The sequence below is a fragment of the Rhinolophus hipposideros genome (genome assembly GCF_964194185.1).
Source record: "Rhinolophus hipposideros genome assembly, chromosome: 17".
Taxonomy (NCBI): Eukaryota; Metazoa; Chordata; class Mammalia; order Chiroptera; family Rhinolophidae; genus Rhinolophus; species Rhinolophus hipposideros.
The window spans coordinates 54,174,095-54,189,769 of NC_138063.1; the positions used below are offsets into that span (position 1 = coordinate 54,174,095).

Sequence of the window (15,675 nt, forward strand, 5' to 3'; positions counted from 1 at the left end):
CTATTAATAGACATCTGGGATCTTTCTAGACTTTTGCTATTATAAACAGTGAATAGTTTTAGACTTTTTAATATACTGTAAATTTATTTTATATAAAGGTTATATAAATTTACGTTGCAGCTATCAATACTGAGTGAAAAATTTACCATAATTTAAAATTTCAACAGAAGTGAATTCTTGCTTTCAAAAGAGTGGCAAAAAAAGAAAAACTTTATTTGCATTCTCTGATTATTAGGGGGGTTGGATTGTTTAAAAGAACAAACATCTACCAGGCTGAGGTCAGTGCCCCTCTTTGTACTCTCCAACCATCCCATGTACACATGTTGGACCACCACTCCCATACATTCAGATTGTTCGTGAGGGTAATACATCTAAGAGGACACCCTTCACATCACAGACATTGCAAACTTATATTTATTACAACAATTTTCTTAAAAGTGGAATTAAAGTATCTTGAAGGAAAAAATCTTATTTCTAATTTGTACAAAGGTAGTGTGTGGGCTAGTTTGGTCCTATAATATTGATTCATAATATTTATCTCATGCAAGTTCACTTAACCCTAGGTAAGTTCTTCTCAGCAACCTACCGTGTTTCCCTGAAAATAAGATCTAGCCGGACAATCAGCTCTAATGCGTCTTTTGGAGCAAAAATTAATATAAGACCCGGTCTTATTTTACTATTATATCTTATATTATAATGTATCATATAAGACCCAGTCTTATATTAATTTTTGCTCCAAAAGATGCATTAGAGCTGATTGTCTGGCTAGGTCTTATTTTCGGGGAAACAGGGAAACTGCCTGAAAAGGCACTCAGCACAAAGAAGTCATATTAAATCCTTCCGGGATATTTAAAAGGGTCAATGAATAAATGAGCTGCGACTCTCAAATGAAGAACCTTGTTCACATACTATTCTCACAGTAACTTCAGTCATTTCTCACTTTTTAAAATCCTGTATCACTTCTTTTACTCTTCCTTTCTGAGTACTATCTCTCATCCTACTGTTCCATCATTCTAAACCTTGTCTTTTCAATCTTCCTTTCCTGCACATTTTACTGTCCATCATTACCACTGCTTACTTCATGTCTGCAAACTCTTTACTTTTTGACTAATGCTAATTGAATGAATCTTTTCCAGGATATATTTATAAATATGAACATTTTTAAGAACGATCTTTTCCTTTTTTATTATTTTATATTACTTTCAGGAGTAAAAGATAGTGGTTCGTTATTTATACAATTTATAAAGTGATCACCCTGGTAAGTTTAGTACCCATCTAGCACCATATATAGTTATTACAGTATTACTGACTATATTCCTTATGCTGTACTTTACATCCCCATGACAATTTTGTAACTACTGATTTATTGACAGGAGTTCTTACTCCCTTCACCTTTTCACCCAGCCAAGAATGATCTTTTCTGAATATTTCTGAAAGCTTCCACTTAGTTACATGTGTTTCTCAAAAATACTTAAATAAAAGAGAAACATTTTAGGTGTTATGTTCTTAATTTAAGGGAAAAACATATTTTTTCTCTGACATAAATTTGTGCCTCCAATTTATTCTGATTGATCTGAGAGACAAAAAGACCTGGAATGAATGACAAAGAAAACTGTATGTGTGTTTAAGCTTTACATCTTTATATTCTGTTTTCCTCCATTACAATTAACAGCCATAAAGATAGGAACTATTTGTATGTTGTTTACTGCTATATCCATAGGAACTAGAAAAATGCCTGGCACATAGTAAAGGCTATTAAATTTCATTCATGAGAAGCACAAAACTAGGTATTTTATATTGATTATGTCAATCTGCACAAAAATCTCAATCAGGCAGATATTATTTTCACTTTACATAAGAATAAGAATCACAGGAAATTTCCAGTCAAGATGGCGGAATAGTTAAGCACTATATTTCCTTCCTTGCATGACCACATCAAAATTACAACTAAACTACAGAACGACTATTATTGAGAATAGCCTGAATTCCAGGTTACCGAAGTCCTACAACTAAGGACATACAGAAGAAGCCACCTCAAGACTGGTAGGAGGGGCCGAGATGCAAAGTGGGACAATCCCACACCTACTTGTGACTATTAAAAATCGGGAGTGAAATCAGCTGAGGAGGTCACACCCTACCCCAGGGAGGAGCGAGGGGTCCCAGCCCGACACCAGGTTCCCAAGCCCAGGGTGCAAGTACCGGGGAGAAAAATGGCCATAACTTCTGGCTATGAAAACCAGTGGAGATTGTCACTGGGTGAGGTAGAGGGCAGCTAGAGTCCCAGGCATTCTACTTAAAGGGCCCAAGGATAGACCTTTCTCACTGATGGACTCACTTGCCCTGAGCTCCAGCACTGGGGCAGCAGCTCTAAAGGTGCCAGGCCACACAGGAAGGAATTCAACAGTCTGGTCTCAGGGTGAGGGCTAGAGAGACAGCATTCTTTCAGAAGGAAGTGCTGGAAGAATCCAGTTTCCTTGTTGAGTGCTCACCCCTCCCAGTGTGCAGACACAAGTGGCCACCATATCTGAGGCTCCATCAATCTGACTAATTCTGTTTGTCCACCCTACCATGGTGATTCCCTGAGACGCCGCCAAACCCAACTTGCTGACATACCCATGCCATTTTCAGTGACTTTTCCATATAAACAGCCTGTCTTGGCTTATGCTGCAGAGTTTCCTAAAATCTCTCAAATGTTCACAAAACCCAAATAAGCAGCACCTGCTTTCAGTGTGTCCCGTACCTCTTGTTGAGCAGCCCCTGGCCTGGTACTAACGGTAGCTGGTCTCAGTTTGTGGCTAGGCCTCTTTGGCACCTCCAGACCCAGGGGATGGTTGCCATCTGAGGAATAGTTTGTGGCTCATGCCAGGTGGCCCAAGTCAGGGTACAGGCTTCGGCAGAACGGGGCCACCTGGGACTGGCATGCCTGGTAACCAGCTTCAGACGAAGCAAGAGCATCACCCAGCCACCTCCAAAAATGACACACCCGAAGGACAGACTGGGCAGGCACCAGAGCCCTGCTAAATTGAACCCTGCTCTGTAAGGTCAGCCCCTCCACTGTAGTCATGGCCAGTCCTCACAACCAATCAGTCTGAGGGTCAATCCCTACCACTGTCATGCAAACAGTATCCAAGGCTGAACTACAAGAGCACAAACACAATCAACACAAGGGACACACCAAAAGCACCTAGCTCAGGTGACCAGGGAGACACCTACTACATAAGGCCACTCGACAAAAACCAGGAGACATAGCAGCTCTACTGAATACATAGAAACAAACACAGGGAGGTAGCCAAAATGCGGAGACAAAGAAACATGTCACAAACAAAAGAGAACAAAGCTCCAGAAAAAGAACTAAACAAAACAGAGAAAAGCAATCTACCAGACACAGAATTCAAAACATTGCTTATAAGGATGGTGGATGATTTCATGGAGAATTTCATTGAGAGACAGAAAACAAAAATGCAGAAAACATAAAAAAGAACCAGTAGGAAATAAACAATACAGGGGTGGCAGGATGGCTCAGTCGGTTAGAGCACTGGCTCTTAACAACAGGGTTGCCTGTTCAATTCCCACATGGGATGGTGGGCTGCGCCCCCTGCAACTAAGATTGAAAACGGGCAACTGGACTTGGAGCTGAGCTGCACCCTCCACAACTAGATTGAAGGACAAAGACTGATGGGTCCTGGAAAAACACACTGTTCCCCAATATTCCCCAATAAAAAATTTTAAAAACGGGGGGCAGCTCATTGGCTCAATGGTTAGAGTACGGTGCTCATACCACGAAGCTTGTAGGTTCAATTCCCACATGGGCCAGTGAGAAGCAACGGCTTGAGCTTCAAACTGAGCCATCGGTGGGCAGCCGGTTTGCTCAGTAGTTGGAGCATGGTGCTCATAAAACCAAGGTCGCTGGTTCAATATCCACATGGACCAGTGAAAAGCAATGGCTTGAGCTTGGAGCTGAGCTGCTGGTGGGCAGCCAGTTGGCTTAGTGGTTGGAGTGTGGTGCTCATAACACCAAGGTCACTGGTTCGAGTCCCACATGGGCCAGTGAGCTGCTCCCTCCACAACTAGATTGAAAACGACTTGACATCCTGGAAAAAACACTGTTCCTCAATATTCCACTCCCCAAAAAAACAAATAAATAAAGAATACAATAACGAATATGATGAATACATTAGAGGGAATCAATAGTAGATTAGATGAAGCAGAGAATCGAATCAGCAATTAAAAAATAAGGTAGCAGAAAACACCCAATCAGAATAGCAAAAAGAAAAAGAATCCTCAAAAATGAGAGTGTAAGGGGCCTCTGGGACAACATCAAATGTACCAATATTTGCATCATAAGGATACCAGGAAAAGAGAAAGAGCGAAGAATTGAAAAACTATTTGAAGAAATAATGACAGAAAACTTCTTTAACCTGGCCAAGGAAATAGATATACAAGCCCAGGAAGCACAGAGTCCCAAACAAGATAAATCCAAAGAGGCTCACACAAAGACACATTGTAATTAAAATGCCAAAGGTTAAACACAAAGAAAGAATCTTAAAAGCAGCAAGAGAAAAGCAGTTAGTCACCAACAATGAAGCTCCCATAATACTACCAGCTGATTTCTCAACAGAAACTTAACAGACCAGAAGGGACTGGCCCGAAATATTCAAAGTGATGAAAAGCCAGGACCCACAACCATAATCACTCTACCCAGCGAAGCTATCATTTAGAATCAAAGGACTTTTGATTCTAAATAAAGAGCTTTCCAGACAAGAAAAAGCTAAAGGAGTTCATCACTACCAAATCCATATTATCAGGAATATTACAGGTTATAAGGATCTCTTTAAGATGGGGGGAGGGGTTAAAATATGAATAATAAAATGGCAACAACTACATATGTATCAACAATTACTTTAAATGTAAATGTATTAAATACTCCAATCAAAAGAGGGTGGCTGAATAGGTAAGAAAACAAGACCATTACATATTCTGCTTATCAGAGATTCACTTCAGATTGAATGTCACACACAGACCGGTAATAAAGGGATGGAAAAAGATATCTCATGAAAACGGAAATGGGAAAAAAAAAGGTGGGGTAGCAATACTTATACCAAACAAAAGAGATTTTAAAACAAAGGCCATAACGAGACAAAAAAGGACCCAATAATCCCCCTTCTGGGTACTTATCTGAAGAAACCGAAAATGCTGTTCTGAGGGAACATTTGCATCTATATGGTCATTGCAGCATCATTTACAATAGCCAAGATGGGAGGCAGCCTGAGTGTCCACTGGTAGATAAATGGATAAAGAGGAGGTGGTACATACGAGGTCTGAAATATAAGTTCGTGAACTTGTTGCAGTGATGTTGCTAACATTTTTTTGACATCAGAGGGATTATTCATTATGAATTTGTACCAACTGAACAAACAGTTAACCAAGTGTATTTGGAAGTGTTGAAAAGGATGTGTGAAAAAGACGAAAATGACCTGAACTTGACACCAACAAGTCATCACTCTCGCATCATGACAATGCACTAGCTCATACAGGACTGACGGAGCAGGAGTTTTTGGCGAGTAAACAAATAACTGTATTGGAACACCCTCCCTACTCACCTGATCTAGCCTCCAAAGATAAAGGAAATATTGAAAGGAAGACATTTTGATGATATTCAGGACATCAAGGGTAATACTCTGATGGCCATTCCAGAAAGAGTTCCCAAATTGCTTTGAAGGGTAGAGTAGGAGCTGGCGTTGGTGCATAGCTTTCCAAGGGGAGTACTTCAAAGGTGACCATAGTGATATTCAGCAATGAGGTATGTAGCACTTTTTCTAGGATGAGTTCGCAAACTTAATTGTCCGACCTTGTATATATAATAGAATACTACTCAACAGTAGAACAGAATGGATTCTTGCCATCTGAAGCAGCATGAATGAACCTGGAGGGTATCGTGCTGAGTGGAGTATGTCAGAGAAAGACAGATACAATGTGATTTTGCTTATATATGGAGTCTAGAAAACAGGATAAATGAATAACAAAAACAAGCTCAAAGATACAGAGAGCATTTTGACATATGCCAGAAGCAAGAGGGGTTAGGAAATGGGCTAAAAATGGAGTGGCATTAAGAGGTACAAATTGGTAGTTACAAAACAGTCATAGGGATGTAAAGTATACCATAGAGAATATAGTGAAGATCATTGAGAATCCTTATAACCGTTGCTTTGAACTCTATGTCTGGTAGATTGCTTGTCTCCATTTTGTTTATTCTTCTGGAGCTTTGTTCTGTTCTTTTTTTTGAGATATGTTTCTTTATCTCCCCATTTTGCCTGCCTCTCTGTGTTTGTTTCTATGTATTAGGTAGAGCTGCTATATCTCCCGGTCTTAGGAGAGTGGCCTTATATAGTAGGTGTCCTGTGGGACCCAGTGACACAGTCTTTCTGGTCACCTGAGTCACATGCTCCAGATGTGTCCCATGTGTTGTGTTTGCCCTCCTATTGTAGTTAAGCACTGATTGCTGTTGACAAGTCAATGGGAAGAGTTGACCCTCAAGCTGATTGGTTGTGAAGACTGGCTGTGAGTACAGTAAGGGAGCTGTTGTGTAGGAGCTGACCCTACAGAGCAGGGTTTGCTTTAGCAGGACTCCGATGACTGCTGAGTCTGCCCTTTGGGTGTGTCATTTGTGGAGGTGTTTGGGTGGTACCTGTATGGTGTTCTGGTATGCTCTTAAGCTGGCCACCAGTGTGTTGGTTCTGGCGCCTCTTGGAAGGGACTCTGGTGCAGGCCAAGTCCAGCCACTGCTTGTGCCCTGACCGGAGTCACTTGGTATGAGCTACAAAATGGTCTGCAGATGGTTGCCACTTGTGCTAGTCTTGGAGGTGCCTGGGAGAGGCTATGCTGCAAATTGAGGCCAGCTGCCATTAGCGCCAGGCTTGTGGCTAGCTTAGCAAGAAGTACCGGGCACAGCGAGGCCATATGTTACTTGTTTGGGATTTGACAACCTTTGAGAGATTTTAGGAAAGTCTATAGCATGAACCAAAACCAGACATTTGTATGGAAAAGCCGCTAGAAGTGGCTTGGGTAGGCCCACAGTTGGGTGGGGTGGGGTCGGGTCTCAGGGAATCACCAGGGCAGGGCAACAAAAGCTTTTAGCTAGGTTGATGGCCTCTCAGATATGGCGCCTGCCTTAGAATTCAGGCTGGGTGGTTGGAGGGCTCAACAAAAGACCAATGGCTTCTGTCAACCCTTTTGTCTAGGAGAAAACTGAGCCTCCAGCTCTTGCCCTAAAACCAGACAATTCAGTTCCTCCCCATATATCCTTAGTGCCCTTTGAGCTGCTACCCCAGAGGTGGAGGTCAGAGTGAGTGTGTCTGTCAGCGAGTAAGTCCATGTGTGGGCCCTTTAAGAGGAACATCTGGGACTCCAGCAGTCCTCTATCTCAATCAGCCACAATCTCCGCTGGTTTTTACAAGTTAAGGGGACTTCTCTTGCCAGCACTGGAACCCTTGGCTGGGGAGCCTGGTGTGGGGCTGGACCCCTTGCTCCTCAAGGGGGACCTCCACAGCTGAGATAGCCCTCCTGATTTTTAACTGCCAAACGTTGGTGTGGAACAAGCCAGTTCCATGTCTCTACCCCTCCTAGCAGTTTCAAGGTAGCTTCCTCTGTATATCCTTAGTAACAGAACTTCTGTTCAGCTTGACTTCAAGCAATTCCCAGTGATGGTTGTTTTGCAGTTCAGTTGTAATTTTGAGGTGGTCATGGGAGATAGCAAGCACAGCATTTATGTACTCCACCATCTTGACCTGAACCCAGGACTCAATCTATCATTTGGAGATTTCAACCCACTAATCAAACCACAAACTATATGTGTCACTATATGGCCATGAATAAATGGGTTTTATGGTATTTTAAAATTTCAGTTTGTCAAATGTCTCAGCAATTATTTTTCTTCTCATTTTAAGTAAAAGAAACATTCAGAATATATCATTATAAACAAAGAAATTTTTACTGATCCATTTGGGTTAGCACAGAAACCAACAAATAAGAGTTGAAGATATATTGTCCAATAAAATTCCTAAGAATGGAACTGATAACCTTACAGTTTTCCTCCACTCTATAAAACTTGTCTTTTTAAACACACTTTTAAGTATTTTTCATATTTTAATAGCAATAAGATAGGTAAGAGGGCAGACACAGATCAAATTAAAAAATGATAAAAGAAAATAAAAACTACCAGTTCAAATTACAGACTGTCCAATAATTTTTGTGTATAAGTTAACATATTTAATGTCATTGATTAAGAATTGTTAAGATTCCAATGAATCTCTAGCCCTCCCCCTGCAAAGCAATAGTATAAGAGAGCAATGTGGCTATGACATCTATCATTCTATTGGTGCCAGGGGTAATTTAATTGATACATCTTGTTAGGTGGGTGTTCTATTCCTCCTTCACAACTCCCTGTTCACCTCACACACACACCCACTACCAAAAAACTATTAGCTTAGTTTTAGAGGCACAAGTAAGTTTTGTTTCTTCACAGAAAACCTTTCACTCTTCACTTTATACCACAATTTATCATTGGTCCACAGAGAACAAGTAGGTCACCTGTGGTCTGCAGTAAGTTTCAGTTGGCCTTTAAGCAGGTGCACATGTATGTAAATATTTTAAAATATTCCTTGGCATCTAGAAAATATGAAATGAATAAATGTGTGAAATTTCAATATGTGAATATACGAGGGTATTTTACTTGTAGATGCTGTTGATTTAAAATGAGCATTATGACTATTAAAAAAACTAAAGAATACATCTGAACTTCGTAAGAATCATAACTGCATACTTCCATTCCAGAGTGCCTGAGATTTATTAAAGAAGGAGCAAGAAGCAGGGTGTACTGCAGTACAGCTGAAAAGTACTGTCTTCATGGTTCTTTTCTATTTCTGTCTCTGAAATGATTTATGAAAAGTTGGCAAGTAAGAGATACAGCCAATACTGTTTACAAAATCTAGTAAACATCATATATTAATAATTCTCAACAGAATGCTCTTTTAAAACTAATTTGACAAATCTGCTTTAATTTTAATCTCTGCATTTAGTAATTATGGCTTTCAAGTACACAGAAAAATTTAACTAAAGAGAAAAATTCAATTCAAGTTACAGAACTTGTTTCATTACTTATAAATACCACTGGGTGGGTCAAGAAGACAAAGTAAAATAATCAGCTGTGATAGCTCAGATTCACAATCTTCATATTAATAAGCAAATCACAGTTGTTATTTACTCCATAAAAAAGGAAAATGCAAAAGTCACTTGAAGACATAATACACAGTCATGCTGATGATGTATAATATGTAATAAGGGGCATATAATTCCTAGAAGTGGTTTTTTTAAGGCCATGTTGAGGCTCTGAACAAATAAATCCCAGAATCAAGAGTATTTTAGTTACTTGTCATTTCACTTTTAACTGGAATTTAGGAACTATTATCAAATGCTGAATCACCAATCACTTTGTTTAAATTGAATAACTTTTGAAAGACACACATATTATGCAAACTGCTGCTTTACCTTCATGACATCTCTATATGACCGGACAGCTGAGACTTTTCTCTTTTCATCTTCTTCATCTTCCAGGCCTTCATCTGCAGCCTCATAGCCCTCATCATTGCTACCATCAGCTTCTACTGTGTTGGCCATGTGCTCAATAAGTTGCTCCAGGGGAGGGCTTAATTCCCTTTCTTCATTTTCCTTCAAACCATAGTCCAGTGCTTTATAAATAATAATTCCCAAAGATTCAATAACCTGGAAACATTGAAAAAAGGTGGTTAATGGAGACAACTAAACATTTGAATAGAACAAACTATAAAGCATAAAATATTGAGTATGCTATTTAAGCTAGGTCTTATCTATTCCATTTCAGAAACATATGACAAATTAGATATGTGGAGATATTTAAAAGGCTCAGCTAAAAAAAAAACTCAGAAGGAAATTTTTGTGATTTCTTCAGACCAGTATATACCATACAAACCCTTTTTATGTTTTCTTAGATTTATGCTGTGTGCTGAAATCTATATTCTCCATTTATATAAACTACTAATCACATTAAATTTCCACATTTCCTAAAGATGTCTTTGAGAACAGACATTGTTACCAAAGAACATATACTTTCAGAACTCTTATGGCAATCTTTATCTAACTAGGGATTTGATAAACATACCAAGGATCTGAGAAACTGAAAAGTCAGTTATTGGTAGCATCTAACTTAAGCTTAAATAATTTTTTTCCATTTAATTATTGGAAACACACATTTCTCATATAGAGACTTTTTTCAACATAGTGCACAGATACTCCTCCCTGCCACCATACCTCCACCAATATTACCTCCCAGGGAATATGAACCTGATTTTCAAACACTGTATATATATATATATATATATATATATATATATATATACACACACACACGTTTCCTTTCTTTTCTCAGAAAAATCACATATAAACAACCCCTTTATTTTACAATACCAACAGCTCATTTCACCTTAACCATTTTGGGACAACACAGGCAACAACGCCAAAGATTTAGGATTAATTCTGACTTTTATCACTAACCAATTGATTCAGGGAAAATTACTTCTTTTAGTCACGACTTTTCTTATCTGTAAAATGGGTAACAACGATAGCTACATCTCAGAGAATTTTGTTAAGACTAAATGCATTCACAGGATTTCTGGTCAAGACAGTGGAAGAGGTAAACGCTATGTTCGCCTCCTCTCATGACCACATCAAAATTACAACTAAACTACAGAATAACCATCATCTGAAGTCTAGCTGAACCCAAGTTTTACAACTAAGGGCATACAGAAGAAGCCACCTCGAGACTGGTAAGAGGGGTGGACACAAGATTTAGGCTGGTCCCACACTCACGTTTGAGTGTTAGAAATTGGGAGGGCTATCACAGCTGTTGAACCCCACCACCACCACAACCACTGGAGTAGTGAGGGGTCCCAACCCCATAGCAGGCTCCTCAGAGGTTCCAGTGAGAGGGAGAGAAGTCCCCATACTTTCTGGCTGTGAAAACCAGCTAAGATTGTGACTGGGTGAGATGGAGGACTGATGGAGTCCCATGCCCTTAAAGGGCCCGTACATGGACTCACTCGCTGACAAATTCACTAGCTCTGAGCACCAGCATTGAGGCAGCAGCTCAAAAGTTGCCAGAGACATAAGGGGAGGAATTGAGTTGTATGGCTTCAGGACGAGGGCTGGATGGACAGCTTTCTCCAGGATGAAAAAGCTGGTGGAAGCCATTGTCATTTTGTTAAGCCCTTCCCCCTCCTGACACGCAGACACAGGCAGAGGCCAATTACTTTAAATGTAAATAGATTAAATGCTCCAATCAAAAGATAGGGTGTCTAAGTTGAAAAGAAAACAAGACTGTTACATATTCTGTTTATCAGAGACTCACTTCAAATTGAAAGACACACACAGAAGATATTTCCATATTAAGTTCCATGAAAATGGAAATGAAAAAAAAAAAAAAAAAGGCTGAGGCAGCAACACTTATACCAGACAAACTGGACCTTAAAACAAAGGCTATATAACAAGAGACACAGAAGGACCCAGTAATCGCACCTCTGGGTATTTGTCACAAGAAACCCAAACGCTACTTCAAGTAGACATGGGCATTTATTTGTTCATTACAGCATTAATTACAACGGCCAAGATATGGAGGCAGCCTGGGTGTCCATCAATGGAAAAATAAAAGAGAAGATGGCACATATACACAACAGAATATTGTTCAGTCACAGAAGAGAATGGGTTCTTGCCATCTAGGGCAGCATGGATGGACCTGGAGGGTATTATGCTGAGTGAAGTATGTCAGAGAAAGACAGATGCAATGTAACTTCGCTTATATGTGGAATCTAAAGAGCAAAATAAACAAACCAAACAGAAACAAATGCATAGACACAGAAAACATATTGATGGTTGCCAGGTGGGGGGATCAGGAGGAGGGGACAAAAAAAGGGAAGGGATTAAGAAGTACAAATTGGTTGTTACACAGTAGTCATGGGAATGTAGGGTACAGCACAAGGAATATAGTAAATAATATAGTAACAAGTATATATAATGTCAGATGGGTAGTAGATTTATTGGGGTGATAGATGGCAGGAGGTTTGGAGGCAGGGTAAAAAAGGTAAAAACGTGAAGGGTTTAAGAAGTACAAATTGGTAGTTATAAAATAGTCATGGGGATGTATAGTAAAGCACATGGAATATACTCAATAATATAGTAATAACTATGTAGAGTGCCAGGTGGGTAGTAGACTAGCCAGGGCAATGACTTCTTAAATTATATAAATGTCTAACCACTATGCTGTCCACCTGAAATTAATATAAATAATATTGAATGTCAAGGAAAAAAGCCAAAGTAAAATGCAAGGGCAGATTGACATATAAAAAATGAAAAAATGGAACAATCAAACACACTTAGAAGTTTAATAGTCTTTTTTTTAAAATTTATTGGGGTGACAATTGTTAGTGAAATTACATAGATTTCAGGTGTACAATTCTGTATTACATCATCTATAAATCCCATTGTGTGTTCACCACCCAGAGTCAGTTCTCCTTCCAGCACCATATATTTGATCCCCTTTACCCTCATCTACCACCTTCCTCCCCCCTTACCCTCTGGTAACCACTAAACTATTGTCTGTGTCTATAAGTTTTTGTTTCTCATTTGTTTGTCTTGTTCTTTTGTTGTTTTTGGTTTATATACCACATATCAGTGAAATCATATGGTTCTGCATTTTTTGTTTGACTTATTTCGCTTAGCATCATGCTCTCAAGATCCATCCATGTTGTCACAAATGTTCCTACATCATCTTTTTTAACAGTCTTTCTGTTGGCCAGCATAACAGAAATAATTGTTTATATGGTATAAAGAAAAGAAGAAGTCAGAAGTTTTGAAGAACACAATAGAGTTATTGTTATCATATACTATAGTCCTCAAAAGCACCCAGGTTCTCTCCAAAAAATTCTCCACAAAATCTGAAATGTACCTTACCAAGAGAAATAATATTTTCTCAACACAGCTTTCAAAATAAATGAGGCTTAAAAATTCTCAACTTGTAATTTTTAAACAATACTGTTCTTTTCTATACTATTTCTCATTGAAAATATATATTTGCGTTGGTTTTTGTAGTCTGACCTGGAACTCTAAATATTATTTTCAGTTGTTTTGTGTGAAAATGGATCCTCTGAGCTCCAAGTCACCTGACTATTTTAGTCACCTGTTCTGGTAGCCTCCCTTGCACCCGACCCGTCAACCTACCCATTCTAGAGAGGGTACCTTTCCGGTGCTTCCCCTGGGAGAAGGTGCACACTTTCATAGCACTGCTTTCTCACCGCGGGCAGGTGCTACTTGGAGCAGGGAGTTTTAACTTTTAGTTCAGCAGAACCTGTCATTCCGATGTGCACTCAATAAAAACTCGTCAAATTGAACCTAGAGCAGTCATGTTAACAATCAGAGTATCATAGCTAGTATAATGAAAAACTTAGACATTAATAAAAGTTTAAATTATGTTCCACATAGACTTTTTAAGGCTGAAAAGATGTTATTGCAATATTCTCACATAGAAGTTAGCGTTAATTGAGAGTCTTCACATGTTTGGATGAATCTAATCATCTATATCCCTACCCCTCCTCTAGAGATGCAGGGGGAAAAAAGAAAGAAAAACCACAAAACCAAAAGCCAATGTCAATACCAGCCATAGCTTCCAATCTTAGCAAGGACCCCAAAGCTTCATGCTCTTCCCTGCTCACAACTTCCCCTCCAGAGGCCATCCATTCTTCAAGAAGACCATTTTATACCTTCTTTCTTTGCAAACCTCCAACATCCCTTCTGCCTTTCTAGGTCTCAGCTGGTAACTCTCCTTCATACTCCACTGGGAAATAAGACATTAGATGAAAACTCACTCTTTTCCCCATCTTCAAATGTTCAATGTGGTAAGAATCTACACTTCCTTTGCCCTTCTCTCCTCTCACAGTAAAGGAAGTGTCCCTGTTCCTATCAAAGGTCAATCGCACCCTCCCTGAACTCCCTCATGCCCCTCTAGCCATAATCCCATTTCTGTGCTGCCTCTCGTAGCAAATCTTCTCAAGAATATCTGCATACACTGTGGCTTTTCGCTCCTTCCATTCATTGTTTAATCCATTCCAATTTGGCATCTAATCTTTTTTTTTTAAATTTTATTGGGTCACTGTGTTTTCCAGGACCATCAGCTCCAAGTCAAGTCGCTGTTCTTCAATCTCATTGTGGAGGGCGCAGCTCAGCTCCAAGTCCAGTGGCCGTTTTCAATCTAGTTGCAGGGGGCGCAGCCCTCCATCCCATGCGGGAATTGAACTGACAACCTGTTGTTAAGAGCACGCGCTCTAACTAACTGAGCTAACTGGCCTCCCTGGCGTCAAATCTTTTGAAGCCACTGAAACCACAGGTAAAATCACAATCTCTAATGCCAAAAATAATGAAAAATTTCGTCCTCATCCTAAAAGGCGATTCAACAGCATCAGACACAACTAACAATTGTTTTCTGTTCTGAGCACTCTGGACTTCTGATTTTCCTGTCAATTCAGCAGGTACTTCTTCTCAATATGCCTGTAGATATCTTCTCCTACAGCTGTTTAAATGATGGAGTTCCTCAGAGTTCATGCACTCTACTTTTTTCACAATCTCTGCAAAGTGCATTTAATCATTACCAATGCTATAAATATGAAATGTATCCTGATACTACTTCCTTAACTTACGTTACCAGCCCAGAGGAACCTGTTGTCTGGGTGGCTATAAGAGCCTAACTGGTCTTCCTCTCCCCGGTGTCTCTAAATTTCTATTCATTTTATACAGTGACACCAGATTAATCTTTCTGACATGGTTTCAAACTACTAGGTTGGTGCGAAAGTTATTGCAGTTTTTGCAATATTTTTAACCTTTAGACTGCAATTACTTTTGCACCAACCTAATATTTAACCTAACACTGGTTAAATATGTATCAGTCAGGATGAACCAAACAGGTATTAGGGCTCTCCAGAGAGAACCAATAGGATGCATATACTTATAAAGAAAGAGATTTATTACAAGGAATTGGCTCATGTGATCATGGAGACTGATAATTCCCAGGCCTGCAGGGTGAGTCACCAAGATGGAGACCCAGGAGAGTCACAGCCAATGGTGTGGTTCCCAGTCAAAAGGCCAGCAGGCTCAAGACTGAGGAAGGGCCACTATTGCAGGTCAACTCCAAAGGCAGGAAAAAAGCCAATGTCCCAGTTCAAAAGCTGTTTGGAAAAATGCTCTCTCTTACAGGAGGTCAGATTTTTGTCCTATTCAGGTCTTCAACTGATTGGATGAGGCCCACCCACACTAGGGAGGTCAATCTGCTTTACTCAGTCTACCAATTTAAATGTAAATCTCATTCAAAGACACCTTCATGGAAACACACAAAATGTTTGACCAAATATCTGGGCAACCCATGGCTCAGTCAAGTTGACACATAAAATCAGCCATCACAAGTCCACCCCTTGTCAACTTAGCACTCAGATACAACTTCTTAAACCTTCATCCCTAAAAGAAGACAATGACAAGGTCACAATTCCATCTAACATGATACAAGTATCCTGCATACAACCAGAAAACTAACCCCTCCTTCAGAAG

At 39.7% G+C, this 15,675-nt stretch overlaps 1 protein-coding gene across 5 annotated transcripts in view; it reads right to left on the reverse strand.

Moving 5' to 3' along the window:
• The window catches only part of SPIRE1 (spire type actin nucleation factor 1), a gene marked incomplete at its 5' end in the record, with an annotated part of 256,517 nt that overhangs the window by 144,402 nt on the left and 96,440 nt on the right, over positions 1 to 15,675 (reverse strand). For all 5 annotated transcript variants that reach the window (XM_081078392.1, XM_081078390.1, XM_081078391.1 and 2 more), the window contains one exon: positions 9,544 to 9,777. In XM_081078392.1, coding sequence (XP_080934518.1) covers positions 9,544 to 9,777 — 234 coding nt within the window. The remainder of the gene's footprint in view (positions 1 to 9,543; positions 9,778 to 15,675) is intronic.